The following is a 26,441-nucleotide window of genomic DNA, read 5'->3' on the forward strand; positions in this document are numbered from 1 at the left end:
ATATATATATATATATATATATATATATATATATATATATATATATATATATATATATATATATATATATATATATATACGTTACCACGACAACGCCTGAATTTCACGAGGAATTATTACATATGATTCCTCCACATAAAGCTATAAAATAATAATAATAAATGAATAATACACGTATACCTGTTCATTTTGCCGCATCAAGACATGTATTGGTATTTTCCTGTATCGAACAGAAGTGTATTTAATGCATCGAAATCGAAATCAATTTAAAATTTTACACAAACACACACACACACACACACACACACACACACACACATATATATATATATATATATATATATATATATATATATATATATATATATATATATATATATATATATATATATATATATATATATATCTCTATACAGTATATATATATATATATATATATATATATATATATATATATATATATATATATATATATATATATATATATATATATATATATATATATGGCAAATACAGCAATTAACATCCTATTTTATAATGATTATTATTACTATTATTGTTATTATGATGATAATTATATTATTATTATTATTATTATTATTATTATTATTATTATTACTACTACTACTAATATTATTATACATGTTCTCTTTATTTACGTGTCACATATAAGTGTCACATATAAGTGTTTACTATAAATTGAAGAAATTGTGCCACTTCGCCATGTAGGACACATCTCTATGATAATTGAACCTTCATCATTGTAAGGGATATGGATTGAAGACATTGATGTTTTCAGGGTGCGGTGCGGTATGGGATAGTCTTTTATCTTAAGGGATAAATTATCCTAACAGACACAATGGGAACTCGGTCATAACCTGAGCTTTTTTTCAATTATTAAAAAAAACAGCCACCGTTACAGTACAGCTACTACATCGCCGTTACACCCCCCCCCCCCCCTTTCCACACGCCGATACCCCCCTCCCGCGACAGGCAAATAATAATGAATCATTTCATAAATAATGGCTTTAGGGGGTCTTATCGCCAGTGAAGAGGCCGCCGCCGCGCGCTTATCTCCCTCGGCCACATTGCGGCCTGGGTTCCGCCGAGCGAGCGAGCCTTGGATACGGCGCCCAATACACACGCCTACTGTACACACACGAACACACACTGGAAGCTCAAGAAAAAAAAGGAAAAAAAAAAAAACGTCAGACATGGATGACCCACTCACAAAATGGCTCCACTTAGGCGGTAGCATCAACAGCAGCACTCCCGACGGTAAGTGCTCCAAAACGGACGCAAAGACACCTTCACCTTCTTTGGCTCGTTTAACACAATAAATTAATTGCGAACGGCATTCCGTAAGAAGTCTTCCATTATTATATGTTGATGCGCTACTGTGATCCTCGCTGCTTTTCGCTTCGAAGGGCTAATAGAACGGATGCCAGGCCTACCAGGAATTGGACACTTCCAACACGTCAAATCCACATTTTAAAAACTATTGTAAGCTTACTGATCAAACCTACTGTTGAATTCTTATGTGGATCGTTTTTTAAAACAGTAATAGAGACCTTGGATAACGACGTTAAAAAAAGAAAAAAAAAGACGTCTGAGTCTAAATATGATACATCATCTTGCGGTCTAAACGTCTTCTGGTAATAAATGTTAAAAATGTTCAAACTGCAACATATCAGCAGAAATTGATCAAAATGCATTTAAAGTAAAAACACTGTCTTGAATATTAAAATGTGATATCAAATATAAAAGAAAACAGGTGTCTTCTTGCAAATATTTTTCAAACTGTCATCCTCGTTTTGCAACAGTAAAATGTGAATTTTGAGATGATTTAAAAATAATAGAGCTCGTATTTCGTTTTTGACGCAATTAAAAAATGTCTTAATAAGCTTCTATTTATCATTGTTACCCCATTATGTTATTTCAAGCCACTCAAAACAGTCATTAAAAATGTCTTATATTCGTTTTGACATAAAACATAAATATATATAAGCATTTTGGAATTTTATAATTACATCTCCATATTAACATTTTGTCCCAATAATTGTGACATTTTCAAAGATTTAAAAATATTTTTTTTTTACATGTCGAGTGTTCGGATAATAAAAATACGATTTAAACATTTTATTGTGTCAGAAAAGTTTGGCAGACAAACTTGTCTGTAAAATAGGTTTCGTTTTCAATCATGAAGCCACAAGGCATTTACATGATGGAAAATGGGAAATTTACTGACAAAAACATGGTGAGTTGAATTTACTCTTTTTTTTCGTCAGGTTATAAAAAAAAAACATGGATCCAGATTTTTCTATTAGATGTAAACTGTATTTTAAAATTTGATTTCAGTTCATGTGGTGCAACCGCTTCGCGACGTAAAATTGAGTAAAGTCAATTCAACTCGTTCTCAGTGATTATCGTACCTCATACATATATAATTCAAAAAGTGACTTTTTCCCTTCGTAAGGTCGCACGTTTGCATCCTCCCCGACGTTTTTCTAATGGATAACACCGTGCTAATCCGGACTGCGTGAGACCCAAGCCCCAAAAGCGAAAATGATGGAAAAAAGACAGCCGGACCTTTGCCGCGCGAGTCCAGACGCGGAGGACTCCTCCATCCTCATCAGATGCGAAGAAGAGGAGGAGGAGGAGGAGGCGACGTTGAGGAGGAGGCGGAGGAGGAAGAACAAGGACGAGGAGGAGGAGGAGGAAGAAAAGAAAGAAGGGGGAGGAGAGGAGCGCTCTGACGCGCCCCTGCAGAACTCCACCAACGGGCCCCTGGTCGTCATCAACGGCGTTGCCAAGGAAACCGCCTCCCGCGACGCCCTTGACCTGAAAAGGGAAGTGCCGGTGATCGAGCTCTCCAGGAGGGATGCTATAAAGGCGCTGGAGCGCGGGGCCGACGGCCATTTGGTGCCCATCACGGAGCTCCGCAGACCTCCCCCAGCTCTGGCTCTTCCTCCTCTCCCTCCTCCTCCTCCTCCACTGCCACACACCCAACGAGACGACGCTCGAATGGTCCAGCTGAGCCCCAACGCGTTCCCTGTCCCGGCTCGGGCCATGCTCTACAACCTGGCGCAGCCTCTCGCCGCCATCAACAGGTAACAACCCCGCCCCCTACCCCCCCAAAAAACAAAAAAAAAAAAACACGCAAATATTTGTTTTGCCGACGTCTTTTATTTGCATCACGGAAAGGAAGATGATCGAAACTTAGAACGAAAAACGTGAGACCTTGCACGTTGCTCTGTGCGTTGTGTGTGTTTTTTTTTTTTTGGGGGGGGGGGGGGGGGGTTGCAGATTGATGATGTAATAACGAGTTAACACGATTCAGTGTGTTTTCCAGCAAGAGGCCTTAATTCTACGGATGATCATCATGCATATGCACATGATATGATGCAAAAACAACGTAATAGTGAAGCCAATAACTGTGTTTTGTCGCCATATTTTGCAGCTGATTACATGCAGATCCAATTGTCATTCTTTACTGAACATATTAACCCATTACTCGCCGAATTTACATATTATGCCTTCATCTCTAACCGTTATCATAATACAGCCTTTTCAAATGTTGAAAAAAAAACTGGCGCCTAAAGCGTCACTAATGCATTTTTCTGCATATGCTCTATTTTTTTTACACTGTTCAATGTGCAGATTGTGTTTAGATGCATGTGACTTCATAATTATGCAAAAAAATCATAGATTTACTTCCAATGTTAATATACATTTCACTATTCTAATTTTTACACTGTTCAATATGCAGATTGTGTTTACATGCATGTGATTTCATAAATACGCAAAAAATAATACATTTATACTTTCAGTCTCAATATACATTTCACCGCATCCGGGGTTAATTTGATAGTTAGACGCAAACGTATTTAATGAACAGTATAGATGACGTCATGACAAATTGAAAGCAAACGCAATCGCATAATTTTAATACACGGCGATGTCACGATTATACGTTCATTTTTGTTACGTTATAATGATGACCCAATAATGCTAAAGCTAACATTAGGTAACAACATCAGTTTTCCTGTATGTAAAGTGTGATTCTGATGTTTATATGGAGGGAAAAGAAACACACATTTTCATGTACAATCATAAAGTTATAAGCATTTTACTGTATCCTGTCTTAATGGATCAAGTGCAACATAAAAAGTGGCATTTGGAATTAGGATTAATGTATTTTCCTGTGATCTTATTTTGATGATTATTGGTTATTACAAATAATAACAAACTATTAGATCCTCCTGAGAGCCAATCCACTCACTTGTGTCCACTGCTGTGTCAATTTTGATTAGTAAAGTCCCATCAAAACAATTGGCATATCACGTAAAATGTCTGGCATGTCCTCTACTGAGATAAGGTAGCTCCAATGAGCCAAAAGGGCCAAAAGATTCAAGATTCAAGAGTTTTATTGTCATATGTATAGTGTTACTATAACACACAATGAAATTCTTATTCCGTTCACTTCCCGAGCAGCAGACTACAATCAATAATCAAGCAAATACATCAATCGCAATAAAAAATAAAACAAATGCCCAAGATCGTGTAAAAAAACGAGTATATCTCAGGATGATTTAGCATTTTTCATGTATCCCATGCAAACATGAGAGATTACATTAGAAAAGTCAGGATGTCCTCTGCTAAGGACACGAGGACTTAGTAGCTTCAATGAGTCCAAAGATATAGAACAAAACAAATGCCCACTTCCATAGACATAGATGGACTGTCTCTCAGGAGAATATGTGTTGTTGTAATGATGATGATATTAACGTTTTCTAAAAATGAAAACAGCACAATAATAATAAAGCTAACATATAGTAACAATACCTGTGCCAGATGAAAAAAAAATCAACATTTAAGCAGTTTCAACAGGCATTTTCTGCATTTGCTCTAATTTGGATGAATATGTGCAAAAAACGTTTAAAATAATTTTGGCGATGATGGCAAAGCTAACGTGAGCACGTGACAACATTTAGTATTTTGATGACTATGTAAACATGCATTTCCCGCTTGTCATCCTAGTCTGACGATAAGGTGCAAAAATATGGGACATTTTATTGTACACTGATAATATAACGGTGATATAGTTAACATAAGAGTAGTATTAATATATAAGTCGTCTCTTGCATCTTACATTTTAACATGCTCATACCAGTATATGATCAGTGTTAACATGCATTTTCCTTCTCTTGTTCTGATGATGAAGTGTAATGCGCTGTTCTTGTGTTTTTTTGTATGTGGGTGCAGTCTAGGAGGGGATTCTGAGCACTACAGCATGTACCCCAGCAACAGGGTAAAACGCCGCCCGGCGCCTTATGAGGTTGAACTCGACGAGGGTAGGCGCATTTTAGATCTTTATAAGTATGGTAAGACGCACTTCTGCTGTGTCCTCCCACCTGCCGGTTATACCCCCTCCCCTCCTCCTCCTCATCTCCATCAGTTCATCCATCCGCTGAAATGGATCAACATCAGGTCTTGCAAAAAGAAAAAACAAAAACAAAATACTGTGAGACCAATAATTAATTGTGTCAATTTAAAGCAAGATTCTTTCAGGTAGATTTAGATTTTCTGGCGTAAACCATCTTCTCCGCCATTGCCCACTCATCCTGACACATACAAGGTTGGAGGATGGGAGAACAGGAGGAGGGGAGGAAAAAGAGAGGGGGGGGTGCTTTTGCTGCTTCCACCTCCACGCCAAGCATTTACTGCAGAGTGGGCTGAGGGATTAAGATAGACTGGGTGTGTTCCAAGGACGACAAAAGCCTGGAAGACACCACGGTTAGGGGTGTGAGGATGGAGCTGTATGCACTCGCCTCTCTTATGACTGTAAAATGCATGAATTTTGCACTTAAATTCAATCTATACTGACAGCTCGGTGGCTCATTTTGTTTAGTGAGTTTTTCCAAGATATGAACGCTTTTTTGATTGATATTTTTGCTTTGATTTATGAGCAAAAATTTGACACGCAAGACTACAAAAATATCTGTTGAAAATTACTGTCGAACTTTAAACAACCACAAAATAGTCAGTTCATCTCAATGCTAAAAAACATCGCAAACCACCATCGATGTGCTAAAAAAAAAATTACAACAATCCCTAAGAGCAACAAATATTTGAAAACAAACGGTGGTGCAAAACATGTAGACCGATAATATAACAATAATGTAATTTTGTATCCTTTGTAAAAAAAAACAAAAAACAAAAAACAATGGTCTACATATTTACAAAAACCCCCCCCACAAAAATCAAGTACATTTTATCTTAATGCTAACAAACATTGCAAGCCACCGTAGGCACACTCATGATTCGGACAATCCCTTTCAGCTATGGATATTTGAACATAAAAGGATGTCCGACACATGTAGACCGACTATATGGAAATGCTCAAATTGTTTATCCTCTACTTTTAAAATCGTGGTCCCATTCCGTTGGGCCGCACCCAAATCAAGGTACTGGCGTAGCGTGAATTGGGGAGGGAGATCACTGTATTTCTTTAATGTGCCGTTTCAATGTCCCTTTCGTTTCTCCTGTTTACTCACATCTCCTCCATGTGCATCCTCCCAGCCGGCCAACCGAAGATCGTCCGGCGTATCTTCACCAACAGCCGGGAACGTTGGCGGCAGCAGAACGTGAACGGCGCCTTTGCCGAGCTGCGTAAGCTCATCCCCACTCACCCCCCGGACAAAAAGCTGAGCAAGAACGAGATCCTGCGTCTGGCCATGAAGTACATCAGCTTCCTGTCCAACCTCCTGGAGGACCAGGACGGGGGGCGCAACCTTGCCGCAGCGACCGAAGGGGACACGGGAATCCTGGTGGCGGCCCGCGAGGGCGCGCCCCAGGTCGGCCCCCGTCAGGACGCGGCCAGGGACGAGCTGCCGGAGAGCATGTCGCCCGGCTCCAGCTGCGGGAGCTTGCCCGACGGCGACGCCGAGGGCAGCCCGGAGAGCTTCGTGGAGGATCGGGACTCTCCTCCTGTTCCTAGGACTATGGCGCCGTCTCGCGCTCCTCCCCTCCATCTCAGGCGCAACGGACGTGCGCTGGATGGCTCCGGCCGCCGATGATTCTGACGCCGAAAGGGCGAAGACAAACTTCAGCTGGACACCGTCAGCTTACACCTGCGGTGGGTCATTCCACATGGGGACCTGAGCTGAACCTAACCGCATCCATGCGAAAGACCAGGTTGGCCCCACGCTGGAATTTGCTCCAACGGACAACTTGTAAATTCTGCATGTCTTTGAGTGAGCGGCCTGCAGATGAGACGTGTCTTTGTTTTTAACCTTTGTGCGGTATTTTCTCCAATACTTTGATCTTTACATCAAAGTGAAAGCATTGAAAGAAGATGGTAAGGACCTGAAATTTCGCCCGGATGATGACCACATGTCGAGGTTGTAGTTGGTCTAATCTTTTCATCTTGCCATCAAAGGCATTTCACATCAAAGGAAAAGCATTGAAAGAGTACACTAGGGAGCTGAAAATTCACCAAGATGGTGACGACGCATCAAAGCTCAACATGGCATGACCACTTAGTTATCACACAACCAGGAGTGTGCCATATCGTGGCTGAAATAATGATGTAAAAGAAAAAGACCCAAAAAACGTTTAAAAACTGCACAAGGGTTAAAGAGGTTCTAAAGGCAAAGGTTAACTTTTTGGGCTGAATCCCTAATCCTATGTATGGTATTGAAAAGAAAACAAATGTGCAATCAAAGCAAAAACGAGACAAAACCAAACAATAATGACACGCTGTACAAAGAAAAGCAAGAATTCTTGCAATTATTATTAATATTAATATTATAAGCATTGGTTTTATGGAGGCACGTATCCAAAAGGAAAATGGGCATTCATGGGCAGACAATGTATTGTGTTACCAAAACAACCAAGGACACAATAAGTTTGTTCTCACGAGAATTTACCAAGATTAAGTCTTAGAAGCAATTGGGTTTAAAATCGATGATGGGCTAACTCATTCAAAAGTACTTGAAAATACAAATGCTGAAAATATTGCACTTTATTTCATGATGCCAGAGGGGACTGACTGGCACACTCAAGTAAAAAAAAAAAAAAAAAGCTTTTTTTCATATTGTTTTCCATCATTTTTATGGGTGATCATACCCTGGGGCATTTTGGATAAAAATGCTTTTGAAGCATTTGTTTTTACATTATACCAAATACGCTGAAAATTTAAGTAAGCAGTTTATTTGTGATTTTTATGGTTTTATTATCATGTCCATTTGGCACTTTTTTCCTTTTTCGTCACAATATGTGCATGACCAAGTCAATACCACAAGGCATTATGGGAAAAATGCTATATTTTTAGCATTCTGCCTACTAATACATTTGGATGGATTTGTAAGTACGAGTTTGCACTATGGGGAAAAAATACAGTTTACAAATATATTCAAACAGACGATATGGTTGAAGATTAGGTTACCATTGTTAATTTTTAATACTAAATTTATTACTTGGTCAGTTTGCCATTTTTTGCACGATGCAACATGGTATGCAGATCTGTAAGTATAGCTTGTCACATTATGGGGAAAAAAATGCTATTTTTAATTCACCATTTGGCTTATATTGTACCGATGGTCGAGGAAGTAAACATTGTTTACAATCATTTTCAATCGTTTTATTTATATGTCCGTTTTTCAACAAATTCCACTTGGTATGTGCATCTGCAAGTCTTTACAGTGTGGAATTAGGAGGAAAAAATGGCATGTTTTTCGCAATGTGCCTAGAAGTACAGTTAACTATTTTATGTTTGACATTTTTCCCATAATGCCATGGGGTGTATACATGCACAAGTGAATACCCTGTGGAATTATAGAAAAAAAAATACAATGATTTTACTATTTAGCTGACAAGTATGTTTGAATGTATTTTTAAGTACGTTTGAATGAGTTTGCCAGTCCAAAATGTTGACTGCACATTGGCAGCTGCAAGTAATTTACCAAACCAGATGCAATTTAGGATGGAACATTGTGATTTCCTAGGAATGTTGCAAAAGTGAACTCTGGCAGAGACTTACAGAATTCTTTAGCATGATCCGTGTTTTTCACATGAAGAAATTAATTTGCACACATGTTATCTCAAGTGTGTATTAAACTAGCAATACACAAAAAGTAGGGTTTTTTTTTTCTTACTCGAAGAACTTCCGCTAAATTCTTGTGAGAACATAGCTCAGTTTAACAAACATTTAGAAAAAAAGAAAAAAACATGTCCTTGAGTTTTGTGGTAGTCAAGCAACGGTGTCTTGTAAATAGCTTTCTATTTTTACGAAACAATGTCATGTGGTTTAATATGTACCTATAAGTGTGTTGTTTTTTCATGGGTTGAGTTTCGAAGAAAGAAGAGACGTAGTAAAGCGAGCGACCCAGAGTCGTGCACGTGAAATGTTGGTACCATGTCATCTCGTTACGGAAAACGACAACGGACCCAAACAAATTTGCGCAATTTTGCTTGGGAGGTACAAGAAAACAGGGCAATTAACAAGGTGTACAAAAATGTCGGTCACAACCTCATTTTGACATGAATGTCTAGTTTTTTTTTTTCATTTTTTTTAACTGTAACGCATATGTAGTTTTTAGTAAGGTACAAAAATGGAGCCCCTTAGTTGCAAAGCTTAAAGCCGACAGACTGCGACATACACGAGCATTAATATCGGGACAGCACCAGCAGTTTTCTGACAGAGACAGTCCACATCCTATTGTGCTTTCTGCACAATTCTGCTTTTCAGCACAACTTAGTAACCTTTATTGGTACCTTTGGAAACTATGGTAGTTCATCAACTGCGGTAAAAGGACGTTGTACGTTTGCTTATGACATATTTGTTGTATGATAGATGTATCTATGAATATATCCGATGTTAAATTCATTGAATTTTACACAAAACCCTCTGAATAAAAGATGCTGATCAAAAAGTCTCCAAAGTGGTTAATCATTTAGAAGGTTTTGGCTTTTTTGCCCCCCTCTAAATCCTTCCTAAGAGAGAGCCAATAAAGGTTGAAAAACAAATACTTGTGTGTCACAATTTTTTTTAAATCCCTTCTGATTTCGTGTTCACCTTGCTGTGACCATGATGTCTCATGATGTGCTCATTGTAATATGATAATGTGACCACTGTAAATAGGTAATATTCTCACTCTTCCTGTGTTGAAATAAATTAAAACTTTTAAATCTTAAATCTGATAACCATATTAATTTATATGAAACTGTCTGTATTTGTCCTAATAAAGCACCTGTATGGAATAGCACCACGAGTAACAAGAAGTCAGCAGAGAAATAGCAAGTGGACGAAATATAGCCACATTGTATTTATGCCAAAATGAAAATGACCCCAATCACATTAGCTTGATGTTAGTACTGTAGTAAGGGGAAACTCTTCCCAATTTTCATTTTTCAATCCTGAATCTAACAAAATCCATAATAATCAACACAGAAGTGTCTGCATTTGTCCTAAAACATCTCATTTCAATATGTAACATATTTTTAGCATAGAGTTAGCAAATAGATGAAATAGAGCCACATGTTACCTGTGTGTTGTTTATACCTTGTTTTGTTTCTTTTGTCCTTAGTACTTATTTTTACTGCTTTTGCATGAACAGCAAAGTAAGAAATTCACATGCACGTGACAAATACTTTGAATCGACTTGGTATTTACACTGTCAAGTTAACACTTAGCACATTCGCTAGATGTTAGTCATAAAGGAAAACACTCAAAGTATTTATATTTTTTCAATCCTGAATCGGACAGAAAATACCTATTATTATACATACTACCGACTCAAAATTGTTTGTATTTCTCCCATTTGTAAACAGCATTTTTTAATTTTCGACAGTACGTCGAACCTGTTCAAAATTTTTAAAAAAAAGATAAAACTCTAATGTATTTTTTTTTTTTTTTATAAAGCCAATTCCAATATTCATCAAAATGCCACATATCTGCACCAGTAATTGGTCTGGCCTAAAATCGATCCATCCCTGATAGGTTTTTAAATAGTATTAATTAAGCATATAATTAGATTAATGTGCAGTGACAGTTATTTAGAACTGCTCTATAAATAAGGCTATCGATTTGAGAAACGTGCATGTTACTTTTTTTTTTAATTGTTAGAACTTGTAAACGCAATTGTTTGATAAGCACTTGAAAAGAATTTAAATACATTGCATAGGTGTACCTAGATAGATAGATAGATAGATAGATAGATAGATAGATAGATAGATAGATAGATAGATAGATAGATAGATAGATAGATAGATAGATAGATAGATAGATAGATAGATAGATAGATAGATAGATAGATAGATAGATAGATAGATAGATAGATAGATAGATAGATAGATAGATAGATAGATACTTTATTCATCCCCGTAGGGAAATTCACATTCACCTAATGTTGTGTCCTGTTGGTGGATATTTTTAGCGCCCCTTACAGGCTGCAAGTGACATTGCAAATATTTAAGGCCAAAACTTCGTGATGAATTTCCCTGCACTGGATTCCTCACTTCCTCCCAGCAAGTGACAACTTCCCGTAGAGGTCATCGCGGCTCAGTGACCTCCAGGATATCCTGCCATTGTCAGAGAACTCTCAACAGCCTCCCCCTGCGCTCGCAGGCACAGATGTACGCTGTCGTGTCTGCACTGCGCCAATACAGCTCATAATTTTAATGAGAAAAAAATGAATACCTCTCACGATCCAGTCAAATCCAAGGCACCATTTTGGGACGTGAGTGGAATTTGCGCCCAGATGAGAGTCACAGCTGGATGTTGCATCTGAGAAATTACACAGGACATTTCAGTATATTTTACTCAAAAAGACTACATTTTGTTGCTGGGAAAAATGAAGTTAAATCTATACTTGGATTTAGTCTCAATGAGACTGGAAGAGTGAAAAATGTTCTACGAAATTTACTATACAGACAAACGGAGACAAACGATTGCATACATACCGATAATCGGGCCAATTTCTTTCTGCCAGAAAGGTGTAAGGTTATTTTGAGTTATTAGTTTATGCTGCTCAGAAAATTTTCAACATTTGTAAATATATGATATTTTTACGATGGTAAATTCTTAAGGGAGTAGGTCCAAGCCATGGAAGCAAAGATGCCAAGCTAACAGTAAATGTAGCCTAGCCTGTCTGGTTCTTCTTTTGTATTGTTTGACAGTTTGATTGCACCATGCTGCCCCTTACGGGCCAGTCTCAGTATTACAACAAAGAGGAGACAATTGGTTGAGGTTAGGGCTGTGTCAATAGAACTTTTTCCATTTCTGATACAATGGTGAGATTACAACGCAGAGTTGTTCTCAACCTTTTTTCAATGAGGTACACAAAGGTTTTTGTTTTTTTTTTCAGTGAAGTGCCCTTAACCTGCACAAAGGATTTTTAGTTGGAAAGGAAAAAAAAATAAACATTTAAAACGGAGTGCTCTGCCAACCATGTCTAATTCTTTCTTAAACTTTGGAACTAGATGTGTAGTAGTATCTCTAGATGAATATTATTGAGCAATTCAGAAGGTAACTTGTGTAACATCCTCTGTTTTATTCCTGACTCGTTTGCCTAAAAAAATGTTTCTCTAATGACAATATGTATTTGGATAAAAAGTAGTAAAATAATGACATAAAACGTTTTGCATGAGAGTCACTTAAACAAAATTTAGCAATAAATTGGTTCATGTTCCAATTCATTTGCTCTTAATTTGAAATAAAAAATGTTCTGTTCCTGTCACAGCATTAAAAAGTGCAAAATTTTGATTGTGCATACCTGCAGAAGGAAGGCCTGTTAAAATCAGACATTCCCCCAAAATGCCTTTATGTACCCTCATTTTGGAACAGCTAGCCAAGAATACTGTCCGATACCAATATCAGTAGGCATGACATTATTTTGTTTTTTACATTAGAGACTTGATCAAATGATATTACCTAAAAAAATTACAAAAAATAACAATGAGTTGATTCATGCTCCAATTAATTTGCTCTTTGTTTGAAATGAAAAATTACAGCGGTATCGTCAGACTACATATTATCATTAACACAGTAAGCACATGTGGGGAGAGGGGTATCTCACAATAAATAAATAAATACATAAATAAATAAATAAATAAGATTAAGATGTGAAAAACTGCACGGAGTGAGTAATATGCTTTTGCTTTAAACAACACATCTAGATTTTTTTTTAATTACTTCCAGAAATAGTGGCAGACATGCGTGTTTGAAAATCCGCAGTGCCGTGCGCGCATCAGGTCCACCGACGGGGCTCTCCGGGTTAATCCCCATACCTGCCTCAGTGTTCTTGATGCTCCCAAAAACTCAGCAAGAAAGTGTATATGAGAGGAGGCCCCTGCACACGCATGTGTGAGTAGGAGTGTACGCTGCGCATAAAGGTTTATCAGCTGGGTGCAGATGGGTGGCTGAGTGGCTCTCGCAGCCAAATGATTCAGTATGCTAATTAGTTGTTATCTGTGCTGCTGCAGGAACAATATACTGTCTTTCTCTCGGTGGGAATCCGGCCTGCTGGGAACAGATTACACTGCATACACTGCCAACGCAGTTATTTATATTTTCACGCCCAGTAGTAGCAAATACATATACACACACACACTCACACACACAAACACATATTTACAGATAGGCCTATGAACAAACAAGCAGGATGCATTTTTAACACACACACACACACACACACACCATCCCCAATGTAAAATTTGAGGTGATTTGGAGAAAAATTAACACAAACAAAAAGTACCCCAATGTGGACTCCTTTAAGGTGATTTTTCTGTATTGTGTATTATAAAATTGTATTTCTTGCTTTCAGCCAACTCAAGATGAGTTTTGCACGGCCGATGGCATTAGGAATGCTTTACAAAGAAATCCACCATTCAAAAAGATAATGCTGGTTGATTTATTCTTCAGTTTGTAGTTTGCAGTGGTGTGCAACGACATTGCGTCAAACTGACTGTTACTGTAATAAATTCCATAGATTGCACTTCATAAGATCATTGCACAATTGTGCCATTAGCAAAAATAATCACTTATGCAGTCACCAACTGAAATTGCATATACAGTATAATGAATCTACTTGCAAGTCAATAGATTTAAAGGGGAAGTGACTCGCCAAAAATTGTTAAAGGGACAGAGTTTAAGATTTAGACTGTTTTTCATTAAAAAAGAATAAATTAAATGATTGCATAATTCCAAAACTTGCAAATAAATGCCTTCTTATTGACCCACAGTATGTTTTAAATATAATCATAGGTCTAGTTATCATTAAATTATATAACACGGTGGGTGGCACTTCTCTGCAGGCGGCCATGTTTGTTATAGTTATGGATAATGGTAAATGCAGCACCTGCTGCACCTCCTGCTGTCCGTAATAAAAAACGGTCTAAATCTTACACACTATCCCTTTAACAGTCAGAAGTTCTATGCATCCCCACGAGGTTCAAACAAATATTTTCTTATTAATATAGTGTGTGTGACATATGATAAGCAGCAAAATCCAGCTGTTTTCATCCATCTCATGGGGTGGCAATTTTGCCACTTGCTGTCAAAAGAAAACACACCACAGGAACTCAGGGATCAAGTAACAACCCATTGCAGCTCAGCTTGTGAATGTCACATGACCAAACTCAGAAAAACAGGTGAGATGTGATTGGTTGTTACCTGAGCAACTGTAATGTCATTTTCACTCCACAGCAATTCTCCTAAAATGAATTTAAATGGGGGGATTTTGCTACTTATTTCATATTCCACATATGATAATAATGTTTGAAAGAATGCACTTCTACATGTGTGCATGCACATTCAATCCATATGGGAGATTATTATTAAGGTTACGCCACTGAACATTTTGAGTGTTTGAAAGAAGGAAAATGTTAAAACATGACTTAGTTATCACGCCTCCAAAGCATAGACATTTTTGGGAAAAAAACATGGCCTTGTTGGTTCATAATCCATATTACAAGGGTTAACCAGAATGCCATGTTTAGACAAGTGGGGCTGCTTAGAAGATACTATTGTAAAAAAAAAAAAAAAAAAAAAAAAAAAAGAAAAGAGTGAGGGTTGAAGCCTGATTTGTGAAGAGCTGGGACATCAATGAAAAAAAAACAGGAAATATACTCGTACATAATCATTGTTAAGTATGTCTGTTTGTGTGCCGCAGTTCGTAAATGAAGCTGCAGCTCACTGAAATTGAATTTCTTGGAAAAGTCTGTTTCTTTCAGCTGTTAAATACTTTTGAAAAATGTGGTAATCCATTGATTTTTCATTCTTGCACTTTTGGATAGCAAATATAAGTATCATATACAGTAAGTATGTTCCATATTTTTCAGACTTAAAGCTGCGACTTTTTTCTCATGATTTGAGCCCTGTGGCTAATGGACCAATGCAGTTTTTCTGTGTTATATCTATATCTACATCTATATCTATATCTACATCTATATGTATATTTATATAGATTTTTTTTAAACATTCATGTATAGTACCATTTTTTCGGCATAAATACTGTATCTAATGTTACAACCTATGGCTTATATTTCAGTGCTGTTCATCTATGACGTGGTAGTTTGTTTTCCATAATTTTTTGGTATGGTAATCCTTAAACAAGACCTCAAATTATTACCATTTTTAATCTTCAATAATACCCGTGAAAATAGTTGCTCATTTAATTTTGTATAATAATATAGAGGTAAAACTCAACTCTTATGAATGTTAACACAACTTATATATTCCCTTTGGGAGGAAAATTCATCAAAGCCAGGCAGCCTCCAGCAGAAGGTCGCTGTAAAAAAAGTAAAAATATATTCTTTGGAAATGTGTCTCTTAGATGGATTACAATTGTGTGCAAGCGTGTGAGTTAGTGCCTCTGAGCAAGGATGTAACATTTGTAAAAGTCAATGCCATTTTTCACAGTGTTGCGAGGGCACGGCCCAGTTGTAATTGATGGGGATGCCATATGGCGTCTTTACTGCAGAGGGTTAGCTGTAGCTGCTATCTGCAGCCTTTTTTTTTTTTTTAACTGGCATCGGTTTTAGACGCAAGTGTGTTTGAAACGGAAGCTGCAATCCACCTCCAACCATTTTTTTTGAAAGACAAGCAAAAATATGTATAAAATAGTAACACAAGGATCGGTATAAGACACATCAATTTAAGAAAATCTTTTTTTTTGCATTTGTTTTTGTGCATTTAGAGCACAAGCACAATGCGCACTCTAGTGGAAACCACAGGTAACATGGATAATTCCATTCAATTTCAAAAATCATTTCAACAGCAACACATGAAAACCAAAGGTGATGTAGATCACAAGTAGGGACTATCACAAGCAAAACATACCAACTGTGACAACATAGTTTTTGTTTGTTTAATTTTTTGTTTTGTTAGGTTTTTGCTTGTGTGGTTTGTAGAAAAATATTCTACTCGAAACTGTTTTATGTTTTTTTTGTGTTTTTTTTTTAATGGAGCATACTACTATCGAGGGAAGCTATATTCATGCACCCTCTGTGACAAAAGTTCCCCACAAAAGCCAAATTTACAATGGCAAGCATTTTGGCGGCTCGTTTTGTGGTCAAATAAATATCCATAAAGATTAATTTAAAACCCTACTCCAAAAAACACACTGTGGAGAAGATCATTTTACCTACGATAGTCTTTAAAAATTCCATTCCTATCCGAAGGGGGGGGGCTTACTGAAGTCATACTCCATACCAGTAGGCGGCGGTAATGTACCTAAAAGCCAACCAACCCGGATACAAACACCACAAAAAGACCTACTGCACGGTTTGTTCTAAACCAAAAGTTACTAGTTTTAATTATTCTCTCCCAAATAGAGCAGGACAGATGGAAACCCTAAGTCATTGTGCCTATTGCTGCTTTACTGTTTCAAAACATGTGGCATTAGGCGTTTGGGTCAGTACGCGATCTTGGCTATCGTAGCTTCCTTTAGCAATCAATGAGCGAATTAACTTGTTTATTAGCGGCACATCGCTAAACAAAGCTCGGCTGCGAACATGTTAATATTACCGCGTGAAAATGTGTGCAAAGGCGACCGCAGGGTACGAGAAACTTTGCGGGATCAAAGAAGAGAACAAACGCCAACGACTAACCGCTGCTTTCAATCAACCTCCAAGTGTGCTATACAGAACAGGTGAATACACGCTATCTGTTTGGTAAAATACCTACTATCTGTTGTTGGAACGTACTATTGTTGCGTTTATACTTTAATGGAACACTGTACTCATAATGGTAGATGTCAGTGTTGCGTTTTAACTGGCCGCGGTTTTTGGTGCAATGTGTTTCATTCCTGCAGATTATCCACAGGTTACGTCAAAATTACTCAACTGCATAACTTTTCAATTCAATCATCACGTGAAACGGCCAGTTTACACATTAAATGAAAATAAGTTTGGAAGATACACAACATCTTAGTCCCCACTTCAGATTTGACTGAACCAAACAAAAGGTATGTTTTTGTGTTCTTGTGTCCTGCAGACAGCAATGAACAATATATTCATTCAAAGCAACAGGTACCAGAGTGCCTTCCCACAAAAGAGGAGGATGAGGAGTATCCCCACTTTAAAGAGGAAGTGGAGCCAGAGACTGTCTTTGTTAAAGAGGAAGATGAAGCTTGTTGTGTTAAAGAGGAGGAGGAGGAGGACGACATCACCAAGTTGCCATTGACCTTTGCCCTTGTGAAGGGTGAAGGTGAAGACAACGGTGAGAGTGAGGAGAACAGAGGGGCGGAGCCTCCAAGCTCAAGTCATCATATGACAACAGAATATGTTGAACACCCTGGATTGGCACAAGTGCATTGTGATGTCACTGCATCTTACTTCCGGAGTGATGATGATGATCATGATCATGATGGACAGTCTGAAGGTGGAATAAGATGTTTTATTGATTACAAATGTGCTCAGTGTGGAAAAACATTTTGTTCTAAGGGGAATTTGAATGTTCACATGAGAAAGCACTCTGGGGACAAACCTTTCACCTGCACAGTTTGTGGTCAAAGCTTCATTGAAAAAGGCACTTTGACAGTCCACATGAGAACACATACTGGGGAGAAACCATTTCCATGCTCATTTTGTGGTGAAAGCTTCTCTGTAAACGCAAGTTTAACCAGACACACAAGAACGCACACCGGAGAGAAACCGTTTGTGTGCTCATTTTGCGGTAAAAGCTTCGTCGAAAAGGGGACTTTGATCAAACACACAAGAACACACACGGGAGAGAAAAGCTTTGTCTGCTCAGATTGTGGTAAATGTTTCTCGGAGAAAGGAACTTTGAGAAAACACACAAGAATACACACTGGAGAGAAAGGGTTTACCTGCTTAGTTTGTGGTCAAAGTTTCTCTGTTAAAACAAGTTTGACAAGGCATACAAAAACACACACTGGAGACAAACCTTTCACCTGCTCAATTTGTGGCAAAAGCTTTGCTGAAAAGTCTTGTTTGGCAAGGCATACCAGAATACACACTGGAGAGAAACCTTTTGTATGCTCAGTTTGTGGCAAATGTTTCGCTCAAAAGCCAAATTTAACAGTTCACAAGAGAATACACACAAGGCAAATACCTTCTGCCTGCTTGGTTTGGGGTCAAAGCTTTGCAAAAAAGATGCCATCAGCAAGACACAAAAGAAAACGCACTAGTGGGAAAAATAACAATTGCTGCATGTCTGCTGAAGGGGTGCAAACATGCTGCTGAGAAGGGAATAGGCCAATGAACATGATAAAGGAAAATGTGGTGGGAAAAAAACCATAACTGTAATTGGCTGAGAAATAAATTTTCACTGTTACAATTAGGAGATTTTCAGTCTGTACTTTACCTTTTTTAACTTTGACCCAAGTACTAAGGATGGGTTTAGTGACCACTTCCACTTTAAAATGCGTGTGTGTTAATTTTTAAAATGTACAAATAAATGTCCATAGTCCACTCAAGTACAAAGTAACTACTTTTGCCACCTCTGATTATTGGATACATCTGAAAAAGTTGTCCTGGCCGTTGTTGTAGTTGACCAGGAATATAATACACAGCGGGTCCTCAAGGCAAGTATTGTTGATTTGGAATAATTAAATGTTTATCCCCTAATCCCACATAGTAATTGCAATCTCTGTCAGAAGGCCGGAATGACTGTGTAGTCAAATAAATTTTAAGTGTGTTTGTCACACACTAAAGTTTTGAGATGAGAGGCCGGTAAGTAACTGTGCAAAAGAGATTTTGGGAGCAAAAAATGTTTTTCTTTTTCCTCTCAAGTGTGTCATTTTAGTCAAAAACTTGAAGTCAAATCAGTATTTCGTGGGCCACATAAAATGATGTGGCTGGCCCGGATTTGGCCCCTGGGCCTTGAGTTTGACACCTGTGACCTATATCATTCAGAAACATCTCGCGTGACCTTAATTCCTTCTGCTAAAGCTGATTTCCGTGACAGGGTTATAAATACTTTGTAAGGATACATACAAATAAGTATGTAAGGGCAACTGACAACTTTGGTAAAATTCAGTGCACCTAGGTGTTGACAGGAATGAAAACAGGAATTTTAAGCATGTTTAAATGTCCATGTATTAAAACATCTATGCAGTGTTTTGTATTACAGTAATTTAAAAAAGGAGTTAAAATCACCCTTATATTAAAATGCGAATTTAACAAAACTAAGTGTCCAAATACAAATCTAAGGGGTTAAAAAAAACATGTTAAAAACATTAAAATGGGAAAACAATTTAACAGAAGGGAAATTAGTGGTACTGTACTAACAAAATGAATCGAACACGCCAAAGAACCAGTCTGTATGGGATGTCTGGTTGTTTGTATATATTTTTGTTATTGTTCTTTGTTTTGGTATACAGTACAGTATTGACAAATAATTTGTTAATGTGAAATGTAAAGCGGATACGTCTAGAAGTGAAATCATCTCATAGCGGGATGATCCCGTCTGACTTCCGGTGCAGATTTTTTCTTCGAGCAAACATACACTGTGGTCAAGCTTTCACTCATACCGTCTCCTTTCCGATTCGAAAAAAACGAACTACAGATTCGACTAAGGGACGTCCAACAATACTTTGAATGTCATCTCTAGTCTTTGTGTCCGAAATTGGAATTTGTTTCGCAGCGAGTTGTTGCCTCTCGGCCTAGTTAGCTTAGCTCGCTAGTCGCTAACAAAAAGTACGCGATACTTGAATGAAGAGAACTAACAACTTCAAATGATGAGCCAAGATTGCAAGCAGCCACGTATTGTGGTATACAGCGCAGGTTTGTACGATTCTTATTTTCTCACTTACTGCATTAGGACTTTACAGCATTTAAAATAAACACGCCTCTATATCAATGGCATCACCGTTGCTGCAGTTACAAATTGCATTCAAAATCGTTGTCTGATTGCATTTTATTTACGTATTTTTTACTTTCGCATGTTTTTATGACCTTTGTTTTCATTAATTTCTCTGAGTATCGGCCAGTTTGACAAAGGTATTGAACACAGCTAGAGCAAATTGTATCAAATTTACGGTGCTGCCATAGTGAGACTCCTTTTCAGTCCTCACGTATTATCAATGAAGTAATTATATATAATTAAGAGTTTTTATCATAAGAAACACAGATCTTCCCCTGACCTCCATCTGCCCTTGATAGTTGGCGTAAGCCCAGCAATGTTTTTCATTTTTCTTTTTTTGAACCACCTCTGCTGTTGTTTCTCTGCTGCTAATTCTCAAATTTCACCTCATGAATTTTGACCTCCAAATTCTGTTTGTGTCTTGTCCTTCAGACGATGAAAAATATCTCAGTCCTCAACAGCAGGAGGCAGATTTCTCTGAAATTCATGAGGAGGAGGAGGAAGAGCCTCTACTCATCAAAGTTAAGGATGAGGAGGAGCATATCCAAAAGCCATTATTGGCTACTGTCCTTTTGGACATTGAAGATGAGGACAATGATGAGAGTGAGAAGGGCAGGACGGCGCCTCTTAGCTGCAGCTCAAGTCAACACATGGCAACAGAAGATGATGCAGACAACAGCGGATCCTCACAAGCTCATTGTGATGATATAACGTCAGAGAGTGGTGGCGATAATGATGACAATGATGATACGGATTGTAACAATCGTAACTATAACCACAATGAACAGGAACACTTTTTATGTTGTCAATGTGGGAAAATATTTAGCTCAATGGACCATCTTAAAATCCACTTGGAAAACCACACTGGTGCCTCACAAGCAGATTGTGATGATATAACGTTAGACGTTTCACTCACAGACACAAATGATGACAAAGATGATGATGATGATGATGGAGATGACGAAGATGATGACGGTGACGATGATGAAGATTGTGATATTCATAACAGTAACCGCACTGAACGGGAACGCTTTTTATGTTGTCAGTGTGGGAAAAATTTTAGTTCAAAATACTATCTGAAAGTTCACCTCAGAAACCACACGGGAGTAAAACCTTTCATCTGCTCATTTTGTGGCAAAGGCTTCGGTGTCAAGCCACAGTTGGTAAATCACATAAGATGTCACACCGGAGAAAAGCCATTCCTCTGCCCGGTTTGTGGAAAAGCATTTGCTGTACAGTCAGTTTTACGAGCTCACACAAAAATACACAGTGGAGTGAAACCTTTTGCCTGCTCAATATGTGGCAATCAATATACTCAAAAAGGTGATTTACTAAAGCACAACCAAAAACACACCGGAGTTAAACCATTTGCCTGCTCAATTTGTGGTAAAAGATTCTATGCAAAGGGACATTTACAAAGACACTCAATCACACACACAGGTGTAAAAGCTTATGCCTGCTCTGTTTGTGGCCGAAAGTTCTCTCAACATGGTAATTTGAAAATTCACATGAGAACACACACTGGCGAGAGGCCTTTTTCCTGCACAATTTGTACTAAAACATTTACTAGTAAACAGCAGGTTAAGTTCCACAAGTGTTCTGGCAAGAGCAGAAATGGATGTGAAACTCGAAAACAAAAAAGCTGAAGAAATAATCCCGTGTGGTCAGTCATAAATTTTATATTAAATTTCAATTTTATGATGATTAGAATTAGGTAGATAGATTTGGACCCTCGATTGATGAGTGACTGAGAAAACATGTTTGTACTGATGATTGTTTTTAATTGTAAATCTTTTTAATGTTGAAATCACAAGTGCAGTCATTGTGAAAGTTGCTGCTTCAACTGAGCTATTTGCAAATGGATCGGCTTGTTTTAGGTTGGAACAAAGCTGTTATTGTTATTAAATGGGAATTTAAAATTGTGAATAAAACATTTGTGTTATCTAAATAATGAAAATGCTTTCATTTTTATGAGAAACATTAAAAAAAACATCATCTTGCATTCATAAAACTGCATCATGGTCTTTGTGCACACCATTAGATCAGTGTTTTCAACAGGAAATGGCAAATATATTTGTTGTTTTTAATCCTGATTTTTAGTGGGTAAGGTGCTTTGATTGTTTTTCAGTAGACACCTCAATTCTCTATTATTGCTTCTTTTTTGTATCTCAGTTATTTTATGATACTAATCATACAGAGAGATTTTACTGCCGCCTGGCGGATGGAGGATGAACGGGCTCAGTCACGTAACATTTGAGGAACTGTGTGTGTGAGGATCTTGGAGCAGTGCGACGTTTGCCTCAAAAGATGGTCTCAAAAATGAACATAGCTTGCCCCCACAACAAACTCGTGAAGATCGGGAAATTGTGGCTCAGAAAAACCCATGTAAAAATCGCGAATGTATAAGTACGTCTCAGAAATAATTGTGAAATAGCAAGCAGAGAAACACAAAGACGTTAACATGCAAATCTACCAAGGGAGGCGGGAGCTCCTTCCAGAGAAAGCTGAAATTCGAATGACTGAATGGGCGTTCTAGTCACCAGACAGGCAAATATGAACGAGATGAGGAGCCTGCGTATGATGACTATGTATTTTTTTCTCCAGAAAATGGTTATACCTTATTTCAAGTCGATTATTAAAATGTGCCGCAAAACAATTCAGCAGCCAATCACATTACTATGGGGCGTGTCCTCCTTGACTTCCGTCGCACATCTACTTCCCTACAGTTTTTTCTTGACATACCCAAACGTCCTCAATCATTCTTTCCCATTTCTTGGTGAACGGACTGCACCCTACACACGGGACGTGCATCACTGCTTCGAAGGACTACTACATACCTTATTATGTCTTTATGCCCGGGTAAACTCTTAAGTTGCGCGTTGATGCTGCTCGGCCTAGTTTCCTTAGCTCGCTAGCAGCTAACAAAAAGAAGCACACCTTACGTCATCAAGAAAAGCAAGAGTTGCAACTTGTTGGGGTTAACTTGTTTTAATAATGTGTGCAAATACGACAGAAAAGTACGAGGAGGTGCTTTTTGAAATAAAAGAAGAGAATGCGCAAGATAAACTGCTGGGCGATGTCCTTCGCGGAGGAGGTTTGTAAAATTCTTGAGTTTACTTGCTGAGAAAAAAAATATTTCTCGCTTTAAAAATATCCCCGTTTGCATTTCAAAACACCCTTTTTATTTGGTACGCCGATCATTCATTTTTACGTTCAAGCTCGAGTAAACCCAATTGAATTGACTTGCTTTCTTTGTTGCATTTTGGTAACAGAATTGGCAAAGGGCAAATTCTGACAATCCACGAGCACACATTTTAATGAATAAACCAAACTGAAAGCCAGATGTTCTGTTTTAAAAATTCTACAAATTGTTCTTTGCACTTTCTTTGCAAATTAAATGTGCTCAGTAAAGGTTATTCTTTTTCATATTTATTGTAATACTTTTAAATTTTTAAATGCATATTCTCGAGTGAAGTAGATAGTTATCATATTCAGGCAACAAACTATCTATGGATGCTTACTAAATTGCCACTTTTTATAATAGTAACAACTACAACATCTGCATGAACCTTTTAATAAAGCAAACAGTCCAAAATTTGAAAAAACAACAAAAAAAACAAAGATTGGTCAACTTTACCTAATTTGGCCATCAGTAAAATTGTATTGGTGAACCCAGTATAAATTTGTGTTTTATAACAATATTTCACCATATTCATGAATTCAAATGCACTTGTGAATGAAATAGCAAATCTGGTGGTAGACATGTATGCAAATGGTACGTCCAGTGCCAAGCCCTTTCAAATAAATGGGAGCAACCCCCACATTTCATAATGAATGGTGCCCAATCCAGACCCAGAGGAGCTTGTTTAACCAAAGGTGTTTTTGTCTTCATGTGTCCTGCAGACAGTGGTGAAAAAAATCTTCATGAGCAAGATGGGCCAGACATTAAAGAGGAAGAGGAGGAGCACCCTTGTATCACTGAGGAGGAAAAGCTCATCCACATTAAAAAGGAGGAGTACGAGGATCAGGAGATCACCAAGATAACTTTGACTTTTGTTCCTTCAATAAGTGATGATGAAGACAACTGTGAACATGGGAAGGACAGAGTGGTGGAGTCTCCAAGCAGCAGCTCAAGTCAACTCATGACAACAGAGGACGATGCAGACTATGGACCATCAAAATTAGATGAACAAGCTCCACTATCTGATAGTGATGACATGACCTCACACTCCCTCGAGACTGATGAGAGTGATGATGAACATACTAATGGTGACATGTCATGTCATACTGACCAAAGACGCTGGGTATGTTCTCAGTGTGGGAAAACATTTAGTTCAAAGGGGAATTTGAACGTTCACACAACAGAACACACAGGAGCTAAACCTTTTACATGCCCAGTTTGTCGAAAAAGTTTCCTTCGAGAGGCACATTTGATTCGTCACACAAGAATACATACTGGAGAAAAACCGTTTGCCTGCTCAATTTGTGGAAAAAACTTCTCTCAAAAGTCACATTTAACAAGCCACTCAAGAACACACAGTGGAGAAAAACCTTTTATGTGCTCAGTCTGTGGTATACGGTTCTTTGTCAAGTTACATTTAACAAGACACATAAGAACACACACTGGAGCAAAAGCTTTTCCCTGCACGGTTTGTGGTAAAAGCTTCTCTCAAGAAACATATTTAAAAAAACACACAAAAAGACACAGTGAAGAAAAACCATTTGCTTGTGTAGTGTGTGCTAAAAGTTTCTCTCAAAAAACACATTTAATAAAACATACAAAAACACACAGCGGAGAAAAACCTTTTTCCTGTTCAGATTGTGGCAAACGTTTCTTTGACGAGTCAAGTTTAACAAGACACACAAGAACACACACAGGAGAAAAACCTTTTGCCTGCCTAGTTTGTGGCAAAGGCTTCTCTCAAAAAGCAAATTTGATTAAACACATAAGAACACACACTGGAGAGAAACCTTTTTCCTGCTCAGAATGTGGCAGAAGCTTCCCTGAAAAATCTTGTTTAATAATACATACTAGAACACACACTGGAGAGAAACCTTTTCCTTGCCCAGACTGTGGCAGAAAATTCTCTGATAAGTCGAGTTTAGCAAAACACACAAGAACACACGCTCGAGAACAAAACGTTGCTGCTCCGTTTAAGGAAACGTTTAGAGTGCACTCTCAAATACACTCCATAGAATAAAAAAAAAAATACAACTGAATAAATTGATCGTGATAAGCTATAAAACCGAAAATTAGTTTGAATAAATTCTATATTAGTCAAAAGCTAAATCAATTGTATTTGTGACAGAAGAACCACTGTCTCATGTTAGTGAGGTTTTTTATGTGCTGACTTCAAACGTGAATCAAATGTGATGCAAATTGTACAACGTTTTACAACATTTGTAAACTCAATCAAACAGCATTATAGTGTTTAATGAAAAGGACTAAAACGAAACTGCTCAGATATTTATTTTCTTGTCAACATATTTGTTGTGCAATATTCCTTTTAAATAAACGAACAGTTGGTAGAAGAATCATTGTGCAATAATGGCTGCGAGTTTGTGTCTTTCAAACGCATAAAAAAAATCAAATGTAAATTCTCATTGCCTTTAATAACATTTGTGAACAGAAAAAGCAACCAAAAAGTACCCCCATCGAGGGCTCCTCTTCATAACGCCGGGTCACGTGTTGTAATGTCAAATGTTAGACAAAGAAATTGTAATATATTAGATGATACAGTCATTCATTTTCAATATTGATCGTCCTTTTCTAGGCCACATGGTGCTGGAGTTGAGCCCACCTGACTTCCAGACATCCTCAACAGTCACTTGATGGGCGTTTATACTAGGCACGGACAACCATTCACACTCGCAGTCATGCTATCACTGAGTGGGAATTGAACCTACGCTGCTTGAAGACAGGTTACCTTAATTCACTGAAAAAAATGTACTAACATTAGAAAACACCCAAACAACATGACAGAAATATTGCACTTATTTTCAACAATAATACACTTTGCAATAGACGTATCAATTACTTAGTGAGATAAATGAAAAACAACGTGTGTGGGGGCAGGGGACATTTTTTTATAGGGGGAAACGCATAAATAAA

General features: G+C 37.8%; 4 protein-coding genes and 1 long non-coding RNA gene across 8 annotated transcripts; 4 read left to right on the forward strand and 1 right to left on the reverse strand.

The window, feature by feature from the left end:
* The first annotated feature begins 635 nt into the window (after window positions 1–635).
* On the forward strand, window positions 636–10,029 carry tal1 (T-cell acute lymphocytic leukemia 1). Of its 2 annotated transcripts, none has more exons than XM_088429275.1 (4): window positions 636–1,278; window positions 2,477–3,110; window positions 5,266–5,384; window positions 6,583–10,029. In XM_088429275.1, the coding sequence occupies exons 2-4, from the start codon at window positions 2,566–2,568 to the stop codon at window positions 7,077–7,079; spliced, it is 1,161 nt and encodes a 386-aa protein (XP_088285401.1). In that variant the 5' UTR covers window positions 636–1,278; window positions 2,477–2,565; the 3' UTR covers window positions 7,080–10,029. The 2 variants fall into 2 exon arrangements, with proteins under 2 accessions (XP_088285401.1, XP_088285402.1); XM_088429276.1 differs by having other exon boundaries at window positions 637–1,278; window positions 5,266–5,354.
* A 1,324-nt stretch (window positions 10,030–11,353) lies between these two features.
* On the reverse strand, window positions 11,354–13,334 carry LOC148414763 (uncharacterized). 2 transcript variants are annotated; one of them, XR_015867438.1, is made up of 3 exons: window positions 13,196–13,334; window positions 11,702–11,788; window positions 11,354–11,583 (listed from the first exon to the last, which is right to left on the reverse strand). It is a non-coding gene; the product is annotated as an uncharacterized LOC148414763 (long non-coding RNA). The 2 variants fall into 2 exon arrangements; XR_015867439.1 differs by having other exon boundaries at window positions 11,354–11,617.
* A 3,415-nt stretch (window positions 13,335–16,749) lies between these two features.
* Window positions 16,750–18,941, forward strand: LOC148414764 (uncharacterized). Its single transcript, XM_088429270.1, has 2 exons — window positions 16,750–17,153; window positions 17,498–18,941. The coding sequence occupies exons 1-2, from the start codon at window positions 17,039–17,041 to the stop codon at window positions 18,706–18,708; spliced, it is 1,326 nt and encodes a 441-aa protein (XP_088285396.1). The 5' UTR covers window positions 16,750–17,038; the 3' UTR covers window positions 18,709–18,941.
* A 992-nt stretch (window positions 18,942–19,933) lies between these two features.
* On the forward strand, window positions 19,934–22,286 carry LOC148414765 (uncharacterized). The gene is made up of 2 exons (XM_088429271.1): window positions 19,934–20,250; window positions 20,762–22,286. The coding sequence occupies exons 1-2, from the start codon at window positions 20,202–20,204 to the stop codon at window positions 21,973–21,975; spliced, it is 1,263 nt and encodes a 420-aa protein (XP_088285397.1). The 5' UTR covers window positions 19,934–20,201; the 3' UTR covers window positions 21,976–22,286.
* A 761-nt stretch (window positions 22,287–23,047) lies between these two features.
* LOC148414766 (uncharacterized) lies at window positions 23,048–26,405 on the forward strand. Of its 2 annotated transcripts, XM_088429269.1 has the most exons (3): window positions 23,048–23,423; window positions 24,233–24,633; window positions 26,104–26,405. In XM_088429269.1, exons 1-3 carry the CDS (start codon window positions 23,324–23,326, stop codon window positions 26,122–26,124), a joined length of 522 nt encoding a protein of 173 aa, XP_088285395.1. In that variant the 5' UTR covers window positions 23,048–23,323; the 3' UTR covers window positions 26,125–26,405. The 2 variants fall into 2 exon arrangements, with proteins under 2 accessions (XP_088285395.1, XP_088285394.1); XM_088429268.1 differs by lacking the exon at window positions 26,104–26,405 and having other exon boundaries at window positions 24,233–25,798.
* The last annotated feature ends 36 nt before the right edge of the window (window positions 26,406–26,441 follow it).

Source organism: Hippichthys cyanospilos, chromosome 12 (genome assembly GCF_059441005.1).
Source record: "Hippichthys cyanospilos isolate Australia breed blue-spotted pipefish chromosome 12, RoL_Hcya_1.0, whole genome shotgun sequence".
Lineage (NCBI taxonomy): Eukaryota > Metazoa > Chordata > Actinopteri > Syngnathiformes > Syngnathidae > Hippichthys > Hippichthys cyanospilos.